The sequence below is a fragment of the Colossoma macropomum genome, unplaced genomic scaffold (genome assembly GCF_904425465.1).
Source record: "Colossoma macropomum unplaced genomic scaffold, Colossoma_macropomum, whole genome shotgun sequence".
NCBI lineage: Eukaryota > Metazoa > Chordata > Actinopteri > Characiformes > Serrasalmidae > Colossoma > Colossoma macropomum.
In genome coordinates, this window is record NW_023494800.1 from 30,865,339 (window position 1) to 30,888,545 (window position 23,207).

The 23,207-nt window shown below is 39.7% G+C and overlaps 2 protein-coding genes across 14 annotated transcripts in view; both read left to right on the forward strand.

Annotated features, from left to right (window-relative positions):
* The first annotated feature begins 3,161 nt into the window (after positions 1-3,161).
* On the forward strand, positions 3,162-11,855 carry LOC118819948. Of its 10 annotated transcripts, none has more exons than XR_005008213.1 (12): positions 3,162-3,405; positions 3,663-3,723; positions 3,792-3,846; positions 3,930-3,975; positions 5,020-5,133; positions 5,288-5,416; positions 6,892-6,970; positions 8,331-8,374; positions 8,470-8,555; positions 9,535-9,831; positions 10,312-11,022; positions 11,432-11,855. XR_005008213.1 is itself a non-coding variant. In XM_036587971.1 (12 exons), exons 1-11 carry the CDS (start codon positions 3,285-3,287, stop codon positions 11,019-11,021), a joined length of 1,077 nt encoding a protein of 358 aa, XP_036443864.1. In that variant the 5' UTR covers positions 3,162-3,284; the 3' UTR covers position 11,022; positions 11,432-11,855. The 10 variants fall into 10 exon arrangements, 9 of the variants coding, with proteins under 9 accessions (XP_036443864.1, XP_036443865.1, XP_036443869.1 ...); XM_036587971.1 differs by having other exon boundaries at positions 10,977-11,022; XM_036587972.1 differs by having other exon boundaries at positions 3,163-3,405; positions 3,666-3,723; positions 10,977-11,022.
* Positions 11,856-13,396: 1,541 nt separating this feature from the next.
* fnip1 (folliculin interacting protein 1) overlaps positions 13,397-23,207 on the forward strand; it is a 33,020-nt gene continuing 23,209 nt past the window's right edge. For 2 of the 4 annotated variants that reach the window (XM_036587985.1, XM_036587987.1), the window contains exon 1: positions 13,397-13,629. In XM_036587985.1, coding sequence (XP_036443878.1) covers positions 13,541-13,629 — 89 coding nt within the window. In that variant the 5' untranslated portion in view covers positions 13,397-13,540. Of the gene's footprint in view, positions 13,630-13,663; positions 14,075-21,591; positions 22,032-23,207 lie in introns of those variants that run through there. The other 2 variants (XM_036587989.1, XM_036587986.1) reach the window with 2 other exon arrangements.

Genomic DNA, 23,207 nt, shown 5'->3' on the forward strand with positions numbered 1-23,207 from the left:
ATCTGATTTGAAAAGATCAGATTTATGTGTCCACCTAGCTCTGAGAACATCAGATCTGTGTCAAGGCAAAAAATCTGATTTGTGCCACTTCAGTCTGGTAATGGTAACGTAGCCTGAGGGCCCTAACCAGAGCCAGTTTAAGGGGAGCATTGGGCAATTTTATATCAAAACCGTGACAGTTAAACGCCAGAGGGCGCCCGCAAGCGAGTCCTTGCTTTAGTTTAGGGGTGAATGGAGCTAAATAGCTAAAAATGAAAAGTTAAAATAGTTTCTAACTACTTGTCGAGGACATTCCTTTAATTTCGGAAAGTATAAGCGTGTATTTTGCTAAAACAAGGAAAAACTTACCTGAATATTTCCTGTTTTCTACAGCAAACGAGTTTGGGGAGCATAACTTCTACTGAGCGCTGATTGGTTGGGGAGCAGCTGAGGCTGAGTGAAGCAGTTCGTGCTCACTGACGTCATGAACGTACATTAAGCACTGTTATGAACTTTCATAACTGGAGTTCAAAAGCACTCAAAAACATAACAGCGGTTTTAAAATGTTTTATGCGGTTCTGTGTTCAGAAATGAATCCATGTTAAAACAGCCGAGTAGTTCTTCTTTTTTAAATAATCGCCTTTAGTCATCTCCTGATGTCCCCACAATGCACTTATGAACCTGAATAATTAAAGCCAAAAAAACAGTTTTTCAGAGGTTCATCATCAGCCGGGGACAGTACTGTGGTAAAAGATGTCATCACAATAGCACAAACATTTTTAGGCGTTTAGGCGCGAATGAGACAGTTAGGGAGTGAGTGGGGCTTAATGACGTCACTCGTCGAAAAATCACCGCTTAACAATTTACAAATAAAAAAACAGCACAAATATTTATTGTAACAGCACAGTTTTAACAGCACGAACGTTTTGGTGCGATTTAGCTGCTGAATGGGGCGAGGGAGCTGAGTGACGTCCCGAGTTCCAAAATGCCATGTTTAATTCCTCAAAAAAGTAAAGAACCATCGCTAGATGGCGCTGTCGCTCTTTTAATCAAATGCGTTCATGAACTAAATGCTACAAAGAACAAAAAGCTTTTTATGAAATTTTTTAGTATCTCTGTCAAACATCTAAGAAATGTCTGGACAAAAAAAAAAAAAAATCAATAAAATAATTAAATTATTTGATTTGTAAGTTATTTCCAAAGCCTCACACAAGCTCATCAATATTTTTAGAATTTTAACAGTATTTTACTGTGTTGTATATGACAGGATGTATGATCTCATGCATAACTATTCCTCTTACACATTTTTAAAAGTTGCTTATTCTTATAGGCTTTGATGAACAGTTCACAGGCTGTTTCAGTTTCCTACTATGACACAACTGTATGCAGTCAGTGCTGCAGAGTAAACTGGATGATCTGCGCTGTGTTTGGCCTGAACTCACATCCATTACATCCATAATAAACCGAATACATGGAAACGGCTTCCTCTGGAAAACAGTGACTAAAATGTCAAGTAAAGTTCTGATAACTGGATGTTTTGAGAAGTTTATTCCAGCGTCAGCTGCTTTATTAAGTAATGCATAATATTAATTTTATATACAAAAGTAATGACGTCCCTGGCCAAATCTTGTCCACCCGCCAAAGCCAATTTTTCCCCACCAAATCCAAATGAAATGCGCCTAATTTGGCAGTCACCCGCCCAATCTGGCAACCCTTACAGACAGCCACATGAAATGCAGTGAATGCTCTATAATACAATAGAATTACTTCCCTAAACAGTCACTTTATTAAACACTATCGCAAATGCTGATAAACAAACATATTTATTTTAAAATCTTTTCAGGTGAAAAGACAACATGTACATCCACACGGTAACTAGTTTCTACGGAGCCCCGGAGGGGACGGAGGTGAAAAAAAATAATTAATTCGAGCGCACGTTTTGTAGTTCGTACGCACGTTTTCTCTTATTCGTGGTCACGATTTCTTAAATCGTTCCCTCGTTTTCTTTTAATCGTGCGCACGTTTTTACTTCGTGGTTTCGTTTTTTTTTATTCGTGATCACGATTTTCTAATTCGTTCTCTCGTTTTCTCTTAACCGTGGTCAGGTTTTATTTTTAACTGAACGCTCGTTGTTTGTGTTTTGATAACAGCTCCCTGAGACCGTCTGACGGGTTTTGACGTGTTAGAGTGATGAGATGATGAACAGAGACGCTCATCAGGTCTGATTGTGATTTGGGGGTTATGAGGAAACAGCAGACCCTCCTCACAGCGAACGGCCCACGGTGTTTCTGCTCCCGGTCAAGCTGCGGTGTTAGAGACCATCACACAATTACAAGAAGAAATGACCAGCGTTTCAACATCCTCACATTAATATATCTACATCTAATCCATAGATCTATTAAACTCTCTCGCCATTTGACCTCATTCCACATGCATGTTTCAGTGTGTGCTTAATTTGAGTCTGTTGAAACGTTGACGCTGAAAATTTCTTCCTGTAATTGTGTGATGATCTCTAACACCGCAGCTTGTTGCGGGAGCAGAAACAGCGCTAAGCGTCTCTCTCTCTGTTAAATATGATCATTAGACAGTGCGGTTTAGTGGAGATTGTGGTTGTAGTTTATTGTCTTCCTTCATTTCACCACCAAACTGCAGCAGCACTGATGAATCTGAGGGCCGTTTGCTGTGAAGAGGAGCTGCAGTTTCCTCATAACCCCCCAAATCAAAATCAGACCTGATGAGCATCTCTGTTCATTATCTCATCAATCTAACTCATCAAAACCCGTCAGAGAGTCTCAGGGAGCTGTTATTTACTTCTGCACCAGACAAAAAACAGACCTGTATCTACAACACTGATTTTGCGCACGAATAAAAAAAATAAGCAACGTGCGTTTAGTTAAAAATAAAGCATGACAACGATTAAAAGAAAACGAGAGAACGAATTAGACAATCGTGATCACGAATAAACAAAAACGTACCCACGAAGTAGGGAAAACGTGCGCACGTTTAAAAGAAAACGAGGGAACGATTTAAGAGATCGTGACCACAAATAAAGGAAAACGTGCGTACGAACTGCAAAACGTTCGCTCGTTATTATTTTTTTTCCCTCCGTCCCCTCCGGGGCTCCGTAAGTTTCCCTTTCGCTTGACGGAGGAAGTCGAGCTAAGCAGTGATTGGTTGAGCGGCGTGTCAATCAGCAGCGATTTCTTTTAGCTAGGCGGGACTTCGGCCGGGAATAACAGTGCTGAAGCTCTGGTGTCTCCTGTAGTCACTACACGGTTAACTAGTTTAGTTCAGTGTTTTTCGTAATGGGCCGTCTGAAACATACGCGTCCAAATAAGAGCAGAGGAGCCGATTCGAGGGGGAAAGTAAACGTCGCAGCTCCCGGCCCGAGAAAGAGCCGCAGCATGACTCCAATGAGGACCTCTAGTGCGTAAGCGTTAGCTGAAAAAGCTAACCTGCATTAATAAACAAACTGACAGCTAGGCTAGCTAGTTAACCAGCCGTTACTAACTAGCTAAGCGCTGCTTACTGATTTCATTACCGAGGTGTTGTAGAAATACTGGTTTAATTTCTAATTTGAGTCTTAAATATCTGATAATAACGCTTGGCTGAAGAACTCTAATGAGAAAGTGCCAGACTGTGGAGGCTGTAATGGTTACTGTATTCTATTTGATTTATTTCAGCAGATCTGCCGTCATATTTACATAAAACGCGGCGGAATAATGGCTTGGGCCTTCAAGGAAGGTAAGAAGCTATGGTAGCTTGGTAAGAAAAAAGTTTCACTGCTTTTGTAATGTTTTAATGTTCCACAGAGGAGTAATGAAGCTACATGGAAGACGTTTCGAAGGCCGTAGAGTTTACAGTAAGGTAGGTTACCTGTAACAGATCGGCTTCACTTTTTACAGGCCATCCAAAACCGTGTCCGTTTACATCTTGTGTGTTAAAACCAGGGAATAGGGACTCCCAGCGCCAAGGACCCCAGCCAAGACAGCACAAGTTGGGTTTGAAGCTTTTTTTAGTCAAAGTATTACAATTTGTTCACGAGTTCCAGCTCTGTACACTCAGTTGTTACTTGATTAGGTACACCTGTTTTGTATCTGCCCTCATTGTCTTCTTATCATATAGGTGGACTTTGTAGTTCTGTAATTACAGAGTGTAGTCCATGTGTTTCTCTGCTTAATGTGTTAGCTCCTCTTTCCGTCCGTTCGGTCATGAATGGTCAGGACCATCACAGAGCAGGTTTCATTTGGGGGGGGGGTGGATCATTCTCATCAGTGCAGTGATACTGATATGGTGACAGCATGTTGGTCTGTATGTGTTGCAGTGTTTCACAAGTTTTTAAAGTCAGTCTCCCAACTGGACTAAGAAAAGTCCACCTGCCAGAAATATCCATCAAAAACTGACCACTGATGAAGAGCTAGAGCAGTGTTTCAGAATTCATACCCACTGCCCTCCATGTTTTACTGTTTTCCCTGCTCCAAAACACATGATTGAACTAAAAAGTTAATTAGCAAGTCATTTCTGAGTTGAATTGGGTGTTTTAGAGCAGGAAAACCCACAAATATGCAGGGCAGATGGTACTGCATGTCCAGGGTTTGGAACATGTGGACTAGAGGATAACTAATACAAACTGTGCAACAGTAGATGAGCTACTGTCTCTAACTTTACAGCAAGGTAGCTGTGTCTTAAAGAGTGGACAGGAAGTGGATAGTGTGTAAAAACGTCAGCAATACGGCTGTGTCTGATCCACTTATACCAGCATAACACCCACTAACTCATATGTCAGAGTCACTGCAGTGCTGAAAATGATCCACCATATAAATAATACCTGCTCTGTTGTGGTCCTGTGGGGGTCCCATTGATGAATGGAGTAAATGGGGGCTTCCAAAGCATGCAGAGAAACAGATGGACTACAGTCTGTAAAGGTGGAACTGCACAGTGCACCAGTGAGTGTAGACATAAGGTAGGTGTACCTAATAAATTGCCTAATGAGTGTGTATGACTTATCCAAATGTAAAGCTCCACTCTGTTACAATTCAGGTATGATTATGCCCTCTGGTGTGTCCAGCTTTTTGTTGGATTGTATGGATTCGGACTCGGACACAGAGGAGACACTTCCTTCCATTGAGCTGGTTCGCAAAGCTGGTAGTTATGGTATGCAGTTGTCCTGCTGGTACTGATAGAATCTTTTCTGCTGTATAAAAAGCAGATTGGTTTATGAAAATGAAAATGTTTTGCATTGTTGGCTTTAATAGCAACTGTTGAGAAAATCCTGAAAAATGATTGTCCTTCTTTCTGCTTTTCTTAGATGAGGGTACAGGTTTGGTCAGTGAAGATGAAGTACTGCACCGCCATGTTAAGAATTCGACTCTTCTCGACCTCAGTCACGCGATGGATATAGCCATGCAACAACCTCCAAACCTCTCCTCCATTCTAGGTAATGCATGCAATGATGGGTTCTATTCTATTCACAGATATGATTGTGTGGGCTTCTGACTATCTTTATTCAGAATAGTCCAGAAAAACAGTGTCAGCCGTGCCAAAGTCAAAACTTACCATCCCAAATATTAAACTGCTTTGTTTACAATATATTTTTTCGAATTTTTAACTACCATATTACAGATTCACATAGCAACACACACACATTAGCTCACATGCATACGCACACAGAAGTGTCCCAAAATGCTTTAAACATCGCTCTACACGCTATTTTTTCATCCATGGGATGGCGTGGTCTGGAGCCCTGGGATATATAAACATTCCTGATACCACTAGCCTACATGATGTTGAACTGTTGAAATTATATGGACAATTACAAGGGTTCCAAACTTGGATTTGGAAATTTAGAATCCGGTCACAGCAGCTGACAGACAATATTCTCAGTACTTTTGGTCATTTTATAGACACTTCAGATATTTATAGATACTTTATAGTTCTAAGAAACACCCCAACAACAAAATCCCCAGTTACCAAATTCACTGCATGAAAAGTTGGACTGGACTGTTATATGTACAAACTTTTGCTTTTTAACTTGAACATGCAATAATTATTTAATAATGTTTATTTAATAATTCAAACCAAACATCAAAATATAATTTTTACTTTGGACACTTACTTTATATCAAAATTAAAGGGTTCATATCATGGAAAAACAAAAATTTTCATGCTTTTTTTTTTGAGATACAGGCTTTTGAAGTAATATGTAAACGTTGTTAGAAAGGTTTAAAAAGGTACTATTCACTACCCAGTCCACACAGTCCATTTATGGAAATAAAACTACAAAAACAGCCTTTTTTAAATGTACTGTTTCTATGATGTTGCAAGAACCAACTCTAAAACCACACTAATGCTATAACTGGACCTCAGGAGAACAAATAAAACACAGTTCCTCCCATTTAAATGAGCTGGGAAAGCCCAATTAGGAGTAATATCTGGTGCTGGACATGTTAGAACAATCCCTACTAATAGTTGAGTAGTTGAGTAGTTGAATTCTGCCACATGGCGACTTTTTATATTACAGATTTTATTGGGTTAAAAATTAAAATCCTTTGTTATTCAAACACTCTCCCAGTGCAACACACGTTAAAAAAAGGCAAAACCAGCTGCTCTCTACATTAACACAATCCATTTTTAGATGCACCTTTTATGAGATTTTACTTCGTCAGCAGTTGTTCTGTCAGTTGACGATGTATGGATGTTTTTAATCATTTTACCTGCAATTTTACTGTGCTACCACCAGGGGGCTCTACATAAGTAGGAGTAGAAATGGTTTTAAATATATGCACAAGAAAAAACAAAACTGCATTCACATGGTTGAAAAATGAGAGCCCTGGTTGCTGAAAGTATTATGAGGTAAATGTTTTATGACTACATATGAAACAGTCTCACTGCTTAATTGCTCTGTTCCCACAGAGCTCTCACCTGTACTTCATGGGCAAGCTGCAAAGGAGTGGTTTTGTCTGTCACCCCCTCAGCCTGTGTCACCTCTTAGGTAAAGTGGTCATGTGTTTTCACTGCTTCATTCCTCTCTGTATAATGTTTTGCTAACTTTTAAATGTCTATAGGGATTTTGAGAGGTTAAACCTAGGCCAGTTATGTGCTATTCAGTGTTTCAAGCCTTATAATTTATAGGATATAAATAATTTCAACAGTTCAACAAGTCTTGGGCATGTTTCAGAATGATCTGATCTCTTTTTTTCCCCTACAGAGGTTTTTTAGTGGACATTACAGATGCACCAGGAAGCTATATTTGGAAATGATGTGTTTACTTATTGAATGATTGACCTCTTCAAGCTATTTAAACAAATGACTAGAATTCTTAGGATGATAAACTGAGTTTGGCATATGAATTTATCCATCCATTTAAGCTGGCCTGTGAAATATTGAATATTTTTAGTTATAAGTATTTGCCAGCTGTTTTCAGACATTGTTGAGTATGATGTTTTTATTAGCCTACGTTGCTAGGAATAAAACTTTGAACTTGAAATTCCACAGATATAATTTCTGCATTGTTAAATGGTTAGGATGTATACAAAATTGTAGAGTGTTTTGATGTGCAATGTTCCGTTCTAGAGAAACTTAAGAGAGTCACAATTGTTCACAGTGATGGATATAGGAACCAGACATCTGAAGCGTATAAGGGCTCTTAAAGCAACCTTACAAAAAGTGATTACATGAAAGGGTTATAAATACACTGTCTGATATGAGACATTGTTTCGTGATAATTTTGAGGTTTTGGCCTAACAGGTGTATTTTCTTTTATCAATTCATGGCAGAGCGGTACATGCAGGGTGTTGTACAGGTGTTGTTTTTTTTTTTCTCAGATATACCTCTATTTTACCTCTGAACATTGCATATAACATTTAGGAAGACACATATAGGTGCACTGGTGGCTTTGGATAGTAAGTAAAGTGGTTATATTTGTGTTGTAGACATCACAATCCCTGGTTATCAGCGTCACTGTAAAGAAACCTGTCGATTGAGATTTCTCTGCAATGAACCATTTCAGATCAAACCGCTTTGAATGACTTTGACATCCTAACTGCTGAATTATGCAGGAATTTTGAAATACCTGTGTAATTCCCTTTTAAGGCCCGGAACAAGGATCTTTTGTAGGCCCAAGTGCAAAATAAAGTTAATTGGACCCCTTATGCAAAATGTATGTTCTAGTTTATTTGTTATTGATATGTCTGGCCTTCTAATGTATGCTAATTGTCGACTATATTATCATATCTACCCATAAACGCTGATCCCCATGCAAAGGCTATGATCAATTTGTTTTGACTTAAAATATCACTTGAATATTTAACTTTAAAAAAAAAATTGGCTAAACTTTGTTGCTTTTTTCGTAGCTCCTCACCTTTAACTACATCAGCATCAACAAAGAATACAGCAGGTATTCACCTTTCCCTTTGACTCTCTGCCCTGTTTCTGCAGGATGGTGTAGATTGCAGGAATTGCATTTAAATGCTGAATTTGTTCTGCATGCAGGAAGCGACTTCAAAACATTTGGAGCTGAAGAAAAGACTCCTGAAACGAAGAGGGTTGTTGTTCTTTCTCCTGTTGTGAAAAGAAGGGTAATAATCCTGTTTTGAAATTACTCAACATGCTCAAACATGCCTGCATTGGCTCATTAAGGACTGAATATTTGTCTGATGGAAGGAAGGAAACTCTTATGAATGCATAGGCAATGAGGCAAAAGAGCAAGAGCAGCGTCCTCCCCTTTTTTTTAATATTTACTATGACTGTTTAAAAAAGCTGTTTACTATTTAGTAAATCACAAGAGCTGTTGTTTTTTTTAATTTTTATTTTTTTATTATTAATATAATTTTTTTTAAACAGTAAAATGGAGTTTATGTTAGTAAATCTGTCCTTAATAGTTATTCCCCATTTATTTGTCATTGTAGAACAACAAACAACACATTGTTAAACAAGCTAAATCTAAAGCCGGGGCTTATGTATACTATTGGGAGTTACATTAGCTAGCATTAGGTAGCTAGTTGGCATTAGACAACTAATAGGTTAGCTTATGCAGCCTGTAAACCAGTGATCTCTTGAATGTTGGACCTTTTTTCTGTCAGGCAAATATTAGCGTAACTCAGATTGACATTAACATGAGTAGCTTTGTCTAAACTTTTTAGTCTTGCTTCAGTAACTTTATGTACTAATATTTTTACTTGTATTCAGGTTAACGGTCACTACAGTAGTAGTGGTCTTATTTAAAACCTTAAACCCTGAGAGCCCATATGTCGGCCCACGCTTTAGTTTCTGACTGTCATTGCTACATAACTTCTATGTTTCATAGTAGATATTAAATCATTTATACAAATTACTGAATAACTCTTTATTGTCCGTTTATTTTTATATTTATATGAATGTAATATTTTAAGCTTAATGACAATGAAATGTAGGGTTCAAGGTTATGTAGGGATTTTCATTATTCTTTCCATCACTGGCATTGGCTCAAAAAGGCTAGCTATTTAGCAGCACATTAACTGTTCCAGTGTCATTGAGACTAAGGTGCTAAAATGTGAAATATGCTATTCCTTCACTTAGCCTCTGACTGGACGAGACAAGCCCATAAAATGCAGAAAGGTGACATTCAACGACATTGTGAGCACACGAGACATAACAGTGCTTAATCCTCAAGTGGAATCTCAGAGCCGAGCCTGTGATGTGCAGAAGACTAAACTAAGCGGGAACGCCTTGAGCGGCGTGAGGGAAGAGCTGATGGAGCCCCAGGAGTTTTCCTCAGAGACAGCTAAGTTTTTTGACTTTGCTGATGAAAATGAGAAACAACTTTTCTTCCAAAGATTGAAAAAGACTTACACCTTCCACTTCCCGACCAAACCGGTAAGTAGGGGTCTCAGAAATATTCTGTTTGCTGTACTGTGACTTGATTGGTTTCATTCCTGGAGGACCACAGATCTGCTAATTGCAGCTCTGACACTTTTGCTGATAATTGACTTGTTAATTAGCTGATAACGTGAATCCAGTGAGGATTGTGTAGTAGAGATGCACAATCAGAAACAGCAGGGTTTTGCTCCGAACACGTTATTGGCAATCAGCCATTCATTTATAGTATTTAAATAGGGACCTATTTTTATGTACAAATTCAAAATGCCAGTTTGGGCCACTAAAGAGCAAATGTTATTTTCAGTACTGTGCAAAAGTCGGAGACCATCTTTCATTTAATTAATTTCTAGTCAAAATGGCCAAGTACAAGTTATTCTCCAAAGCTCTGTCTTAGAAGATTGTGTTTTCTTCTCCTCTCAATCCAGCATTTAGTGATGTTGAGGGCTGAACTGGTTTTTGTCTCTTTCCTTTTCTTAGTAAGGGCTTCCTGACAGCTACACATCCTTTCAGACCCATAGCGCTAAGTCATCTTCTCACAGTGGGAGGATGGAGAGAAACACCTGTGGATGTTTTCAGATCTGAAGCAGCTTGATTTTCTCCTCTCTCTCAGAGATGAAACTTAAGTTCTGTTTATCTGTTTATCTGGACAATGTTAGTCGTCTATCAGGTCTTGCATGGTTATTAGGAGTCCCATCTTTATCTACATCCTGTAGTCATTTTTTTTTTTTTTAACGGTTTTGGAAACTCCTGTTTTTTTTCACTTTGACTTTCCTCATCCTTCTGCAAGTGGATTATCTTATAACTAATTTACTCAGAAGTATCTGTTGAAAATTTTGACTGGAAATTTAATGAATGAAATGCAGTCTCACATTTATACTGTATATTGTGGCTAATGGAAAGTACTAGAACTGTGCTAGTATGTTTCATGTGTTCATTTAGCTGCTTCAGGTTAAAATATGGCTGTAAAGAAATCTGCATGTGCCATAAAAACTCCTTATCTGTGCACCATTACTGTGTATCATTGGGGTCTGTTAGGACTAGAATGGGAGAAATCTCTTGCCTCTGAAGTACATGTTGAGGGAATGTGTTATTTGCTACAATAAGCTGTAAGCTGTACATTTCTGCTTGTTTGTTCCCTCTAGATTACCTTCACAGACTTTCCCCAGACTGAGGATGTCAAAAGTTAAGGTAGGCGGAGGGTCTCGTCTGTTTCGTGTGGTGTGTTGTGTTGAGATGTTAAGAGGTATTTACAACCTGTTCCAGCAGAGGGCAACCTAATCTGTAGTAAACATGACACCATTGCACGTCTTTCATGTGCATAACGCTTTAGGCTTCCATTGGCAGTAAATCGGGAAATCAAAACAGATTTCTGGAAGTACCATGGTCATAGCTAAATCTGCTCAGAGCAAAAACAAAGTCAAAGATGCTTTGCTTTCTGTTGCTCATTCATGAAAGCGGCATCTTAAACAGCCCAATAAGAAGTGCAGAAATTAAGTGGAAGTCCTTCCACAAACATATTTAGTGATGCAAATTTTTCTACAGAATTATGCAAAGTCTAGATACTGACAAGTTGCATTGTCTTTATTTATACTAACAGTTTATGACTTCAGCAAAGAAGACTGACGCACCATGAGTTGAGAGTTCAGTGGAATTCAAATGAGTCAGATTCTAAACATGGAAGAGAGAACATTTATTTATTGTGATAAAAAGTTGACAGCGCTTCCTAAGAGAAATGTTTCTCTACTGAAGCAGGGTTTTGAAAATGGCCTGCAATTATTCTGAATGATGCTTTTTCATTTGGAAATAATACATTGTTTTGTGTCCTGTTGTCTTGATTGTTATATTTTGCATTTTTTAAGGAGAAAAATGAATTTTGAAATGTCTTTAAAATTAATATGTGGATGTTCACTTGTCTTTTTTTTGTCTGACTGCTGGCGTAGTGGTGTCATTGTGGAAAAAAAGAATTTCCTGTAAGAGAAAATGAAATTACCAAGATGAATAAATAAAATTATAAAAATTAACCCCCAGCATTGATTGTGTTGATGTATTTGAGTTTGTTTCCTTTCTTTTTTTTTCTTTTAAACTGCCCCAGACCATAATAAGCATGATGTTTTTACATACTTTGTTGGTGGATTTTGGGGAAATGTGGGCAAAATAGCGAACACAGCTTTTTAAAGGTTATAAAATTCTTAGTGTGTTTTTTAAGTTTCATTTTGTTTGACATTAGCAAGTCTAACACACACTATGCAAAAAACAATACGGAACCCTGCACAAAATGGTGTCATTGATTTCCTGTCCCTAACGCCTGATCAAACTCATAAAAGGCTTAGGAGGGGGTCTGCAAGACCGAGTTGAGTCCATTACTTTAAATGGAGTAAATGGGGCTGATGTGTGAATAATGCTTAAAAAAAGAGTGGTGAAAATTGAAGCCCATGGCTGCAATTTTGTCAGATTTGTTTTTGCTGTCATTTTTTAGATCACATCGTTGGTCATGAAGGGGGAAAACATCACAGCTCTGATATTTATTTGGAAGATAAAGCTACATTTAAAAATCAAAAGTATGCATAAATAGAATGCTTTAAATAAAGATTTTAACTTTTTTTTTTAGGGTAGGGCAAATGACAAAACGATAAAATGTGTAATTTTAACTTTTAAAATAAAAATTTGATGTGCACTGTTAGAGATAAAGGTACAGTGTAAATGTGCCTCAAAGGTACAACAGTGGTTTTAAGATCCAACTGTGCACCTTACGGTTTTCAAAGTGGGAAAAGTACATATTTGTATCTTTTCATAAGCTAATGTTTTAAAACAATAAAATAAAAAGCCTGGAGACGAGACGGGGTGTGTGGAGTCAATACAACTTTAAAAATATTTCAGTGGATTGTGGCACAATTGGTATGGTATTCCCTAACTAAAGGTACTGAGATGTACCACCCAGGTGACGGTTCCGTACCTTGCTGTGAAAACTGCGAAAAACAGCCCATTTTGAATGTATTGTTTCATGTGACGTAATGATAATAAACACATTTACATATAATTTACATACTCTGACCTACAGCAGTTTAGCTCCGCCCCCTCAATCTGAAGTTAGAAGTAGTGTTTCAGCCCGGACTGCTTTTTGAATTATGTGCCATACAGGGCAGCCAATCAAAACACGTCAATTTACATATACCAGTGTCCAATGCGCGGTTAAAACAACCCGCTTAATTCTAAAGGATTAAAGAGGTCGAAAATAAAATACATGAGCAATGCTTTTGGTACATCACCCTACACAGATCATGACATCAGGGGAGTGATCTAAAATAGAAAACTGCGGGATAAAGATGCTGTGTGTTGTTGCCTAACTGTTTTGGCACGGAATTCAAACCGTGTCCGGTAGTCGAGCGCTAAACACGGACTCGCTTCGTTGTTTTTGTAATGGATCTGATTCCGCATGTCCTGCTTTCGCAGGCAGAACTCCGCGAACTGAAGTTTAACCCCAAAACATCAACACGGCGCTTCTGGCCGACCACGTGGTCTCACCCAAGAATAGCAGCCAATGGGCGAGCCGAGCAGTGGACGGTGGCGTTTCTAAGCAGCTCGTGTGACTAATGCCTGTCATATGACTAGGCCACAAATGGAGTCAGGTTCGAGGAGCGGAGTATGTCTCAGAAACTGAGCAGATAAAGGGGGACTTTTTTTTAATGTCGATAAAAGTGGGTCCAATATGCCTCCCACGCTCTTCCACAAACTGTTCAACAAAAGAAACGCCTTTTCGCCGCCGCCGAAATGCAACAAGGACGACCCCGCGTTCAGGTACGTGTCTCTCCTCGTTGGCTGCATGGAAGCATCGAGCTAATCGTAACCTATATAACAGCGAAAGAGCTGGAAAGAGAGCTCTCTCCCTCTCTGTCACGCGTATTTGATTTCAAGTGTACCGAAGTGCTTCGTACGTAATGCGTTGTAGCTGTACGCGTTTTAAAAGATGTATTAGCCTCCCCTGACACAAAGTGGCTAACTCGGCTAGCTGGCGTGCTAGTCTTCGGGGTTTGCTGTGTGCTTTTGTTGACGGCGCTGAAGCTGGGAGGGCTGAGAGCTGCTGCTGCTGCTGCAGGGGGACTGTAGCAACGAAAGAGGGCAAGTGTTTAAGAAAAAGAGCGACTACACTCGTGAATAGTGAACATTCTGAGTCTAAAAACGCAAAAGAGCGAAATGGTCTGTGAGGAAGACGTGGCTTGTTGCTTTTATTTGGACGTGTAAGGTGAGTGAAGCCGTCTGGCGAGCAGAAAACAGTGCAGCTGAGAGGGTGCGATAAGTTGACGGTTGGCTCAGTTACCTGAACGAGGCACGTGACTCGGCTGGCTGATGGAGGCTCAGTCTTAACGCGATCCTAAATAAATGAATAATGACGGTGGGCTCTTTTAATCCATGTTGACTCGTTTTACTCAAGAAAAAGAATACGCAAGCCTTGGTGGTCTGTCTGTCAGAGCATCTGGAGCGAGAGTTCAGGAGGGGTCTCTAGTCACATCCACGGAGGGCTGCAGCTATTCATTCATATCAAGCAGAATTTTGACACGCACACATTTTGAGTTATAAACTGTACCTGCTCATGGTTGAGATGAAGACCTGAAGCCTAAAGGTGGACGATATGGCAAAAATATATATTATGGTACTTTTTTACTCTACACAGTATGTCACGATATTTATATTTTCAGATATCTGATCAGTTTGAACAGAGAAAAATGTTATGTTTTACAATTACCATCAAAAACTGAACACAATGATTTTTACTCAATATTTGGCTCACTGCATTGCACTGTGTCAACTTAAATGGTACTAATGATGTGTTCAGAAAACCGCATTGTATTGTGCTGTGCCATAATTTATTATGAGAATATATATATATAATATATATATATAATATATATATATATATATATATATATATATAATATTTTGTCATATTGCCTCTGTCCAATCAAAACCACTCCAACCCTTTGCGGATAAGATTATTTATTATTATTAGGTTTAGTTGGTGTTCTAGTGCAGATCAGCACACTCTGCTGGCTCCAGCCCTCAGTTCCCTACCCCTGCTATATATAGTGCAATATATACAAGATACAAAAACAATACAGGCTGTACAAAACAAAGTTCATTACACTGTTGCTCTTAACATGCTCATCAGTAGAAAATCACCCCAGTTAAAATGCCACATATACAGCACTAAGTAGTTTTCAGATTCTTGAAATTATTCTTTAATTCAGATTTTTCGAGCTTCAATCATAGACCAGAATAAGAGCTAGATTGCCATTGTACAGACCTAAAAATGACAGGTGAATGACCAGAGTTAAAGGTAAGGAGAATTTAACTCTGTTGTTTAGGAGCTGTGGATGTGCGATCTAATTTAAACACCCTTGGTAAACACAGCTGGCACAGAGCTAACGCAGAGAGCCTAAGCGCTGTGTGGTGGGAGATTTGAACGCTTTCAGTGTAGAAAATTTATTCATAGCATCCTTGAGACAGTTCATATATTTTGTCATGTAACGTTTTGGGAAGAATGCAGGCAAAACTCTCATTCTCATGTTAGAGGTGCGTTTTATTATCGTTATGGATGTGATAAGCTTTGCGGCCTTTTGGGATTCTACACATTTTAAAAATTAAAAAAAACATATATATGAGGTTAATTGGCATTACAGATGTGTCTGTAGCAGTCCTCCACAGATGTTAGTTATGGATCTCTTTTATTAAGTAATTAAAACAGAAATTGGGAATGAGTACAGAAAGGAAATACCTGAAATCCCAAACTGGACATCTTATTTATCACACACACCTCTAATTTGCAATCATTATTTTTTTTTCCCTCCTGTGTACAAAGAAACTCAAAAACAACTGTGTAGTGAGGCTTTCTGGTACTCAAAAGCACAAATTTTGAGGTTATGCAATTCCCTGTTTTTATGTGTTATGACGAACAGATGGATTTTTGTGCACTTTCTTCCTGAATGGTTCACACGGCAACCAAATCTTCCAAATGTTTTATGAAATTTCTTCTGTTACCTATGAATACATCTGATGAAGCCTGGTCAAAAGGGTTTAGATGTCACTACAGTTGTTCCATTTGTGATTACTAATATGATTAGTAATGTCTTCAGTATTTTTGGAATATATGTAAGTGACAATGAATTGCTCAGATCCGTGTTTTTACTTCATCATAGAATCTGTAGAAACTCTGTGTCCTATTTAGTGGCATTATTAAGACACCTGCTGAATGACACGCCTATAGAAAGTACCCTGTAAATCTCAGAAGAACTGGTTGAAGGCCTTTATGCTGAATGAAATGGAGATTTCAGATGTGTTGTGCTGTGTAGGTAAGCATGAGCTTGACTAAGCATGACTGAGTCAGGGTTCTAGGACCTCTCTGCACAAACAGTGGTGGGTTGTGACTCTTTGTCTGTGATCTGGATACTGTGAGGGTCGTGTAAACAGGGAAAGGATAGTGTGTCCAAGTTGCCTCCAGCCTGGTTCTGAAAAGACTCTAAACCACACTGGCAAGTATTGTTGAACCTTTGTCTTTTTAGATTCATGTTTTGAAACTTTATATACCCAACTGATAGATTTTACAAAAACATACTAGAATAGAAATTAAACATATTTGGACCTGTTCTCCTGTTGTCTGTAAAACTACACTGAGGTACACCTGCCCTGCTGAGTGTGTAAATGATGCTCTCATGGTTTTAAGTTGAAGTAAATGCAGTAGTAATTGTAATTGATCTTATATGTAGGATGAAGTTGCAGTAGACATCTGATCCGTGCTTATCATCAAGCCCTTACTGAGTTGAAGTAGGTGTGTTGAAGCAGTGACAGCACTAAAATGTGCAGTGCTATTGGAAACTATGCTGTAAACAAGAGGTTCCCAAACCAGCCCTAATGCCGCTTCCTCTGCAGTCTGTGTTTTTTCTCTGAACTCCTAACACGCCTTCACCAGGTATTCCAGGTGTTCTTAATGGCCTGAGCCATTGAGAGTTTCCCTTCAGAAGGCACCACAATGTTGGATGGTGAAGTCGCTTACATAGAACATGCAGCATGAACTGCGAGTTGTGACATCAACACTATTTTCATCATGGTGGAGGATAGCAGCGAGCTGTCCAACAATGGAAAGCAGTCAGATAAACTGTATAAATGTAATGAATAGTAATTGAGTTCAAAACACCACTAAAATCGGCCAAAACCGATAGACGTCAGTTAGCTAATTAACTACAGCGCCCATTTCACATCCTCAGTGTTCTATTGGTCTCTCACATAGATCACACGGACATTCACGTTGGGTGAATGAGTTCGTCCTCGGAGAAAAGTACTGCCCCATTTGCTCTTGCAAGCAGCATTGGTATAGCCAGGAACTGGTTTAGAGCAAAAGCCAGGAGAACTGTTTAGAGAACCACTGCTCTAGACTGGGGATGTGCATGGGTATTTGAGTATTCTGTGAACCGCTCAAGGTGCCGTATTCCATTACGATAATCACTGGTGGCTCATCATCCACTGAGAAGAAAAGACCTTATGTAAGAGGACGAGCCCTCATCAGCAGCCGGTGTCGTACCAGTTAGCTGTGGTTTTAGTTCTCATCTGAAGAGGTAGCTTCCATTACTTATCTAACATGGAAAACTACTCATATCCCACTTCAGTGTTAAAATTAGTAGGAATGCACTCTAGACGTCATTTGTAGACAATAGCTTGTGCGTTTTTTACTCCTTTTACATATTCCTTTCTTTGAGGATAATAAAACAAAGACATACAGAGAGTAATCCTGCATGCAAGTGTGTCCAGCATGAGTGTTTGCTGTTAATGTATCCAAGCAGCAGAGATACAGCGCTTAGTGGTTTAAGACTCATGCATGGCATTAGTTATGATGCTCTGGCCTGTACATGAAAGCATATCACTGGCATGAGGGCTTCATTTATTTAGCTTTGTGCTTTTTATGACTTATAAAAGGTGATTATGTAGCCCGTGATTTATGTTCATTACTGCTATTTTAGATGCTTGCGCATCAGACTCATTTGATCTGACCAGGTCACTGTGGTTATCATCGCAGCGCAATGTCTCAAGTTAAGAAGAGTAATATTAATATACATGGAAAAAAGTTCATTGCGTAGCTAACAACTATAAAAATAGCCATCTTGAAGTCTTAATTTTGAGTCTAATTGTGATTTCATAAGTGACAGTAAAATACAGTGTGGAACCACAAATTTTGAGGCCGTTGGTTGATTTAGACTTGCAGATTGACTGAGTGCTAATTGGAAGGGTATATGCCTCAATTACTTGTTGGCCAGGCAAACCTCAGATGCCAAACATCTCTTGGCTGATGAGCTGCATGTGGGGTTAAAGGGTAAATTGTGTAAACTATCCCTTTAAGGTAACTTGAAGGGGCACCACATTGCTATTCATCAAGACTCAGGGTTGCACTGTACTGGAGAATTCCAGTGAGGGCAGCTAAATAGGTGACCCCACCCTAAGAAAAGCCCAAAGCACTGCTCACATTTCTTTGGCTCAGGGAGACACAGGACAGCATACTGCACATCGTTCGTATCGAGCCAAGGGCTTTTGTGTGCCCTGCTGTTCTGCCATTGGCCTCATGTCAAACGTAGGGCTCTGCATCTTTTCTTGGCACACATGGAGCCAGTTAGCTTGAGTTAGGGCTGGGCAATATGACTGCATTTAATCATATTGTGATAAATTACATTGTAATATGCTTTTCTACACATACCATAGATATCAGTACTCAAGAATCCTGACTAACCACATGTTTCATTAAAAATGACAGAATTAGGCCTGATTTATTGGATTTAGTGCAGTGCAGTATGTTAAAACGGTGAATCAAAATCATTGAAGTAATTTTAAAAAATGTGGCACTTCTAGGGCGTCCTCTCTATTCCAGCTTCTCAAACTTCAGAAATGAAGAGTAATCCCCCTCTCCCCCACCCCAAAGTATTACTTTAAATGTTACCCGTTTACTATGTGGAAACGCAGGTTGATGCAAAAAGTATCTTTAATGCAAGCCGTCCTGCTGCCTTCCTCATTATGAAAGATATATCAATTACAACAGTCTCTTACAACATGCTTAAGTAAGAGTGTCCATGCACAACCAGCAACTTGCTGGCCTCGACTTCGAGAGAAGTGGACATCTGAGTCATCTATCAGATCTCACGGTTTCGTGGTGGTAATTTTAGACATCACAAGCAGCTCCTTTGCGAGTAGCTGCGTTTCATAGTACCATGTCCCATGATGTGCAAAGCCTCATTCATCAAGGTGTTGTGGCATGTTTGACAGAGGCTTCAAAACAGCCACCTGGAAAACGAAGATGCAGCTCGAGCTACATCTCCCCTATAGAAACGGACATGGCTAAAACAGACTCATAATACCAGTGCAAAATTAAAGTTACAAATTGTGGCATAAGCTGGTGTGGAAGATTTAAGTGTGCAACTGTGCTTCCCAGTGCTAATACTGCTTCCCTTCATGTTCCACTCAGTGCTATTTAAAGTCGTCCCGAGACTTCTTAGAACTGTAGGATCATGGTAAAGAAACAGTTTAGCATAATGTTTCACTACTCCTTTTTACCCTTGGTCTCCTTTGTGTTAACCGATGCGTTTTCTTCCCTGTTGTAGATGGTATATCTCTTTTTTTTTCTTCTTAAAGATTTTAGCTGCAGTAAACATTTTATGATTAGACCATGGCTGATAGTATGGCTGATAGTATGCCTGATGACATATAGGCCTAAGTCTGATTTTGCCCACAGGGCTACATATCCCTTATTGATGTTAAATGGTGTTAGCCTAGTTGAGTGTTTGTTGTGCACGTCTGTGGTCATAATATTGAGGGTATGTGTGAGACTTGGCCTTATCATGTTTACAGAAACAGCTGCTTGGATTGAACATTTTCTTGTTGTGTTGATTAGACATCCTTTAGATTTTAATGTCCGTTGGCTGTAAATCAAAGGGTGTTGAATTTGGTCTCCTAAATAAGACAAAATAAACTTTTACAACCATCTTGGTGCGCCGAAAGAACAGCAAGGTGCACTTGAGCAAGGTTAATATTAATTGGAGAGCATGGCTAGACAGTGAAAGAACTCTATCTGCCACTCATCCAAGTCACAACACCTTTGTCGCGACCTACATCTGGAGACTTGGCAGTACCATGGAACAATGATAACTAAGATGATGTGTGTGATTCATAACAGGTTGCTTTAGTCTGAGGCACTTTCAACTTGACCACTCCTGGAATGTCTCGGTGTGACATCATCTGCCAGTGGTGGCTCATGTGAGTTTGGAATGCATCAGTCATCACCTGAAGCACGTTCCAGTTTTTGGAGTACAAGAAAAGTTTTCAGCATGGTCATTGCTGTAAGCTACAAAGCGAAGCTTAAAAAGACATGTCACTTGCAGCGTCTGTTACCGTTTTTATGGATCAGCATAAAAAATTGATGGCAGTCCTTCAGAGAGCAGGCAAAGCTGTGATTTGGGTGGAAAAAGATCAAGAATTCCCTTGAAGTACATCAAACAACCTTTAAGTAGCTGCAAGCAATGGGCGATATGGCAAAAATATAACACCACAATACTTTGACATCTTTACGATTGGTGATATTTAGTTTTGTTACAGGTTTGAACAGCTGGTACAGACAAAAAAGAAACAATTACTACAGTTAATTTTATTCAGCATTTTACATACAGCACAGCACTAAATCCAATCAACCAGGCCTAATTATGCTGTCTTTTTAGGAAACATGCGGTTGAACAATGTTCAAGTACCGTCATATCCACAGTATGCTCAGAAAATAAAATTATCATAATGCCCACCTCTGCCGTCTTATTTAGTGTCTTATTACACCTCATCCCCAACCCTACTGAATCACCCCAATTGCAAGCTTAAATCAGCTAAGTAATGTTCATATAGCCATTTTTGAGTTTTCATTCAAGACTGTTCCTCAGACTGGTTTTGCAGGAACTGTGGTTTCGCAGCAGGTGGTTTCGCAGGAGTGTCAGACTGGGTTCTTTCTGGGCCACAGCTCTGCAATGATTAGTGGTTTCCTTCTTGTAATACTGCAAACTCAGCTAATTAAGCCCTTGGTCATTAGCTAATGCGTTGAATCATGTGTGAAGGCAAGTTGCCGGCAAAAGTTGGGAAAATCGAACTCTTGACTGAGCGTTTCACCAACCGCTGGCCGTGATGGAGTCTGCACCTTTGGAAACAATGGAATATCCATTTTGCATTTGACTGCCTACCGTCATAATATAAAAACAGCATCATTGTTTTCACAGTGTACAGTAAGTATCTTCACCTATCACGTTTCTATATGAGTACTTCTGTGGATGTAGTCTGACAAAAATAAATTCCTTTAATCAAAATAAAGCAGGCCAATATTTCACCATGTCGTGTTATTAATTGGTTAGTACGTATGTAATATATTGCAGTGTGTAGCACTATAATTGCAATGCTGGTATTTTGTCCATATCGTGTAGCCTCGATTTGTGTGTGTGCTTTCTTGAGCGAATGAAGAAGGGCTAGTAGGCAGCTGCTTTCAGCTCTGCAACCCCCATCTAACCACCCCCCCACGCCCGCCAGAAAGCATGATTAGGCTGATCGTTCCTAGCGACCTAGAAGGGTTTCATTTTCATCCCGAAGTATTCCACAGTTGCAGCCAGGCCACAGACTGGAAAAATACCCGGTGCAGCCGTTCAAGATGATCCTAGCTAGCAGGCAACAATTGCATCACAGCCAGGATATTTTTTATGTAACTCTTGAGTCTCTCTGCACCTACCCCACCCTGCAGCTTCCATTTGAGCATGGAGCATTACAACCCCCTAGGTAAAATACAGGGGCTCAGCATCATGGGAGGAGATTTGGAGAGGAGGGGTGTTTCTTGCAGTCCGAGGGTTGCTGTCCTTGGGAGGGGGATTCGGATTAGGCGTCATCAAACTGGATGGCCCGAGCTCTCGCTTTCTTTAGTTTTGTTGCCGCAGCCAGTAGGGTTGCATCCATTCATCGGCCCTCGCAGAGATGCCTTTGTCCAGGCTGTATCCAACCCGACCCGGATGTCACCTGACAGTCTCATGTTGATTTGTGAATTTAGTTCAGTGCTATTCTTAGCAGCGCTCGCTCCAGTGAGAGAGAGGGCAAGCGCAGGGCCAAGGAAGAGCGAGGAGAGACACTGGCAGATCCACAACGATGCCCAGGTACCCGGCCACTCTTTCCCTGCTTGCGTCTGCTGCGCGTTTGGGCTTTGAATCCCTAATTTGAATTGGCGCTGTAGCAGGATGTCTGAAGCCAAGGGCTAGACGGAATGAATTGAGGTTGTGCGGGTGAATTGGTGTGACGATTTGTGTGGTTTGACTGGGTCAGTCATGTCCTGCTGCCTCTGGATTAGAGAGCGTTAGTTGTCTTTGGGGATTGGCTATAGCCATGACCGTCTTGCGTAACGTTGAGGAGGTTCTGGACAACTGCTCAAGGATTGGTTTGCTGCTCGACTGCTAGTACTATGGACTGATCAATCAGTTTGAATTATTTGCAAGTTTTAAATGACTAGTTCCTGATCAGATTGAGTTCAGTAGTTTTAGTTCAAATACAAAAACCTGACTAGTTAAACATTTAGTGAACCCAGTGGTCAGGATGAGAAGATATTTAGTTTATTTATACTGTTTAGTTTCTGGTTAGCTGGGTTTACATATTTCATGTTAGTGTGCTTCTAAGTTTTTATTACTTGTAGTGTTCATCCCTTGTGAACTTCGCAGTTTTCGTACTAATGTTCATCCAACCTGTAACAGCTGTGAGCAAGCTGTGAATAGAAGTTTCAGTGAATTCAGGTTGAGACGAGACAGATCTGACGTTTCAGAAGCGAAACCTGCTTTGCGGCAGGATTACCCAGTGCTTAGAAATATCTGTTCATTGTGGTTCAGCTGTATGTGGCATAGTATGTTTTAATCCACTGTGGGACTTTATTTCATATTTTTATTTTGCCTAGATTTCTGTATAATATGACGTGTCTAGTCTGTGTTTAACAGGCTGCTGCCTGATAGTGTAAGGTTTTTCTTGGCTTGGTTTAGGAATGCTGAATCCCCAAAGGCTGTGAGCTAAATTGTTTAAATGCAGCAGTGGGTGGACCCATCTCTGCCTAACTTTTTGTTTGGGGGGGAAGAAAACTCAAGCACATATTTCTTTGGTAAACTTATTTGCAAGAAAACTCAGCAGTAGCCAAATAGATTCCTTTGTTTAAGTGTTTTATATGGGGAACAGTCAACTGGGCCAACCTAATGTGACCAGTCATTTTTCACTTTGACATTGACTCTAGTGGAGCACATGATGTGGATATCCCAATTGGACAATGACTCCAAGGACCAAGAAGCTGAATGAGT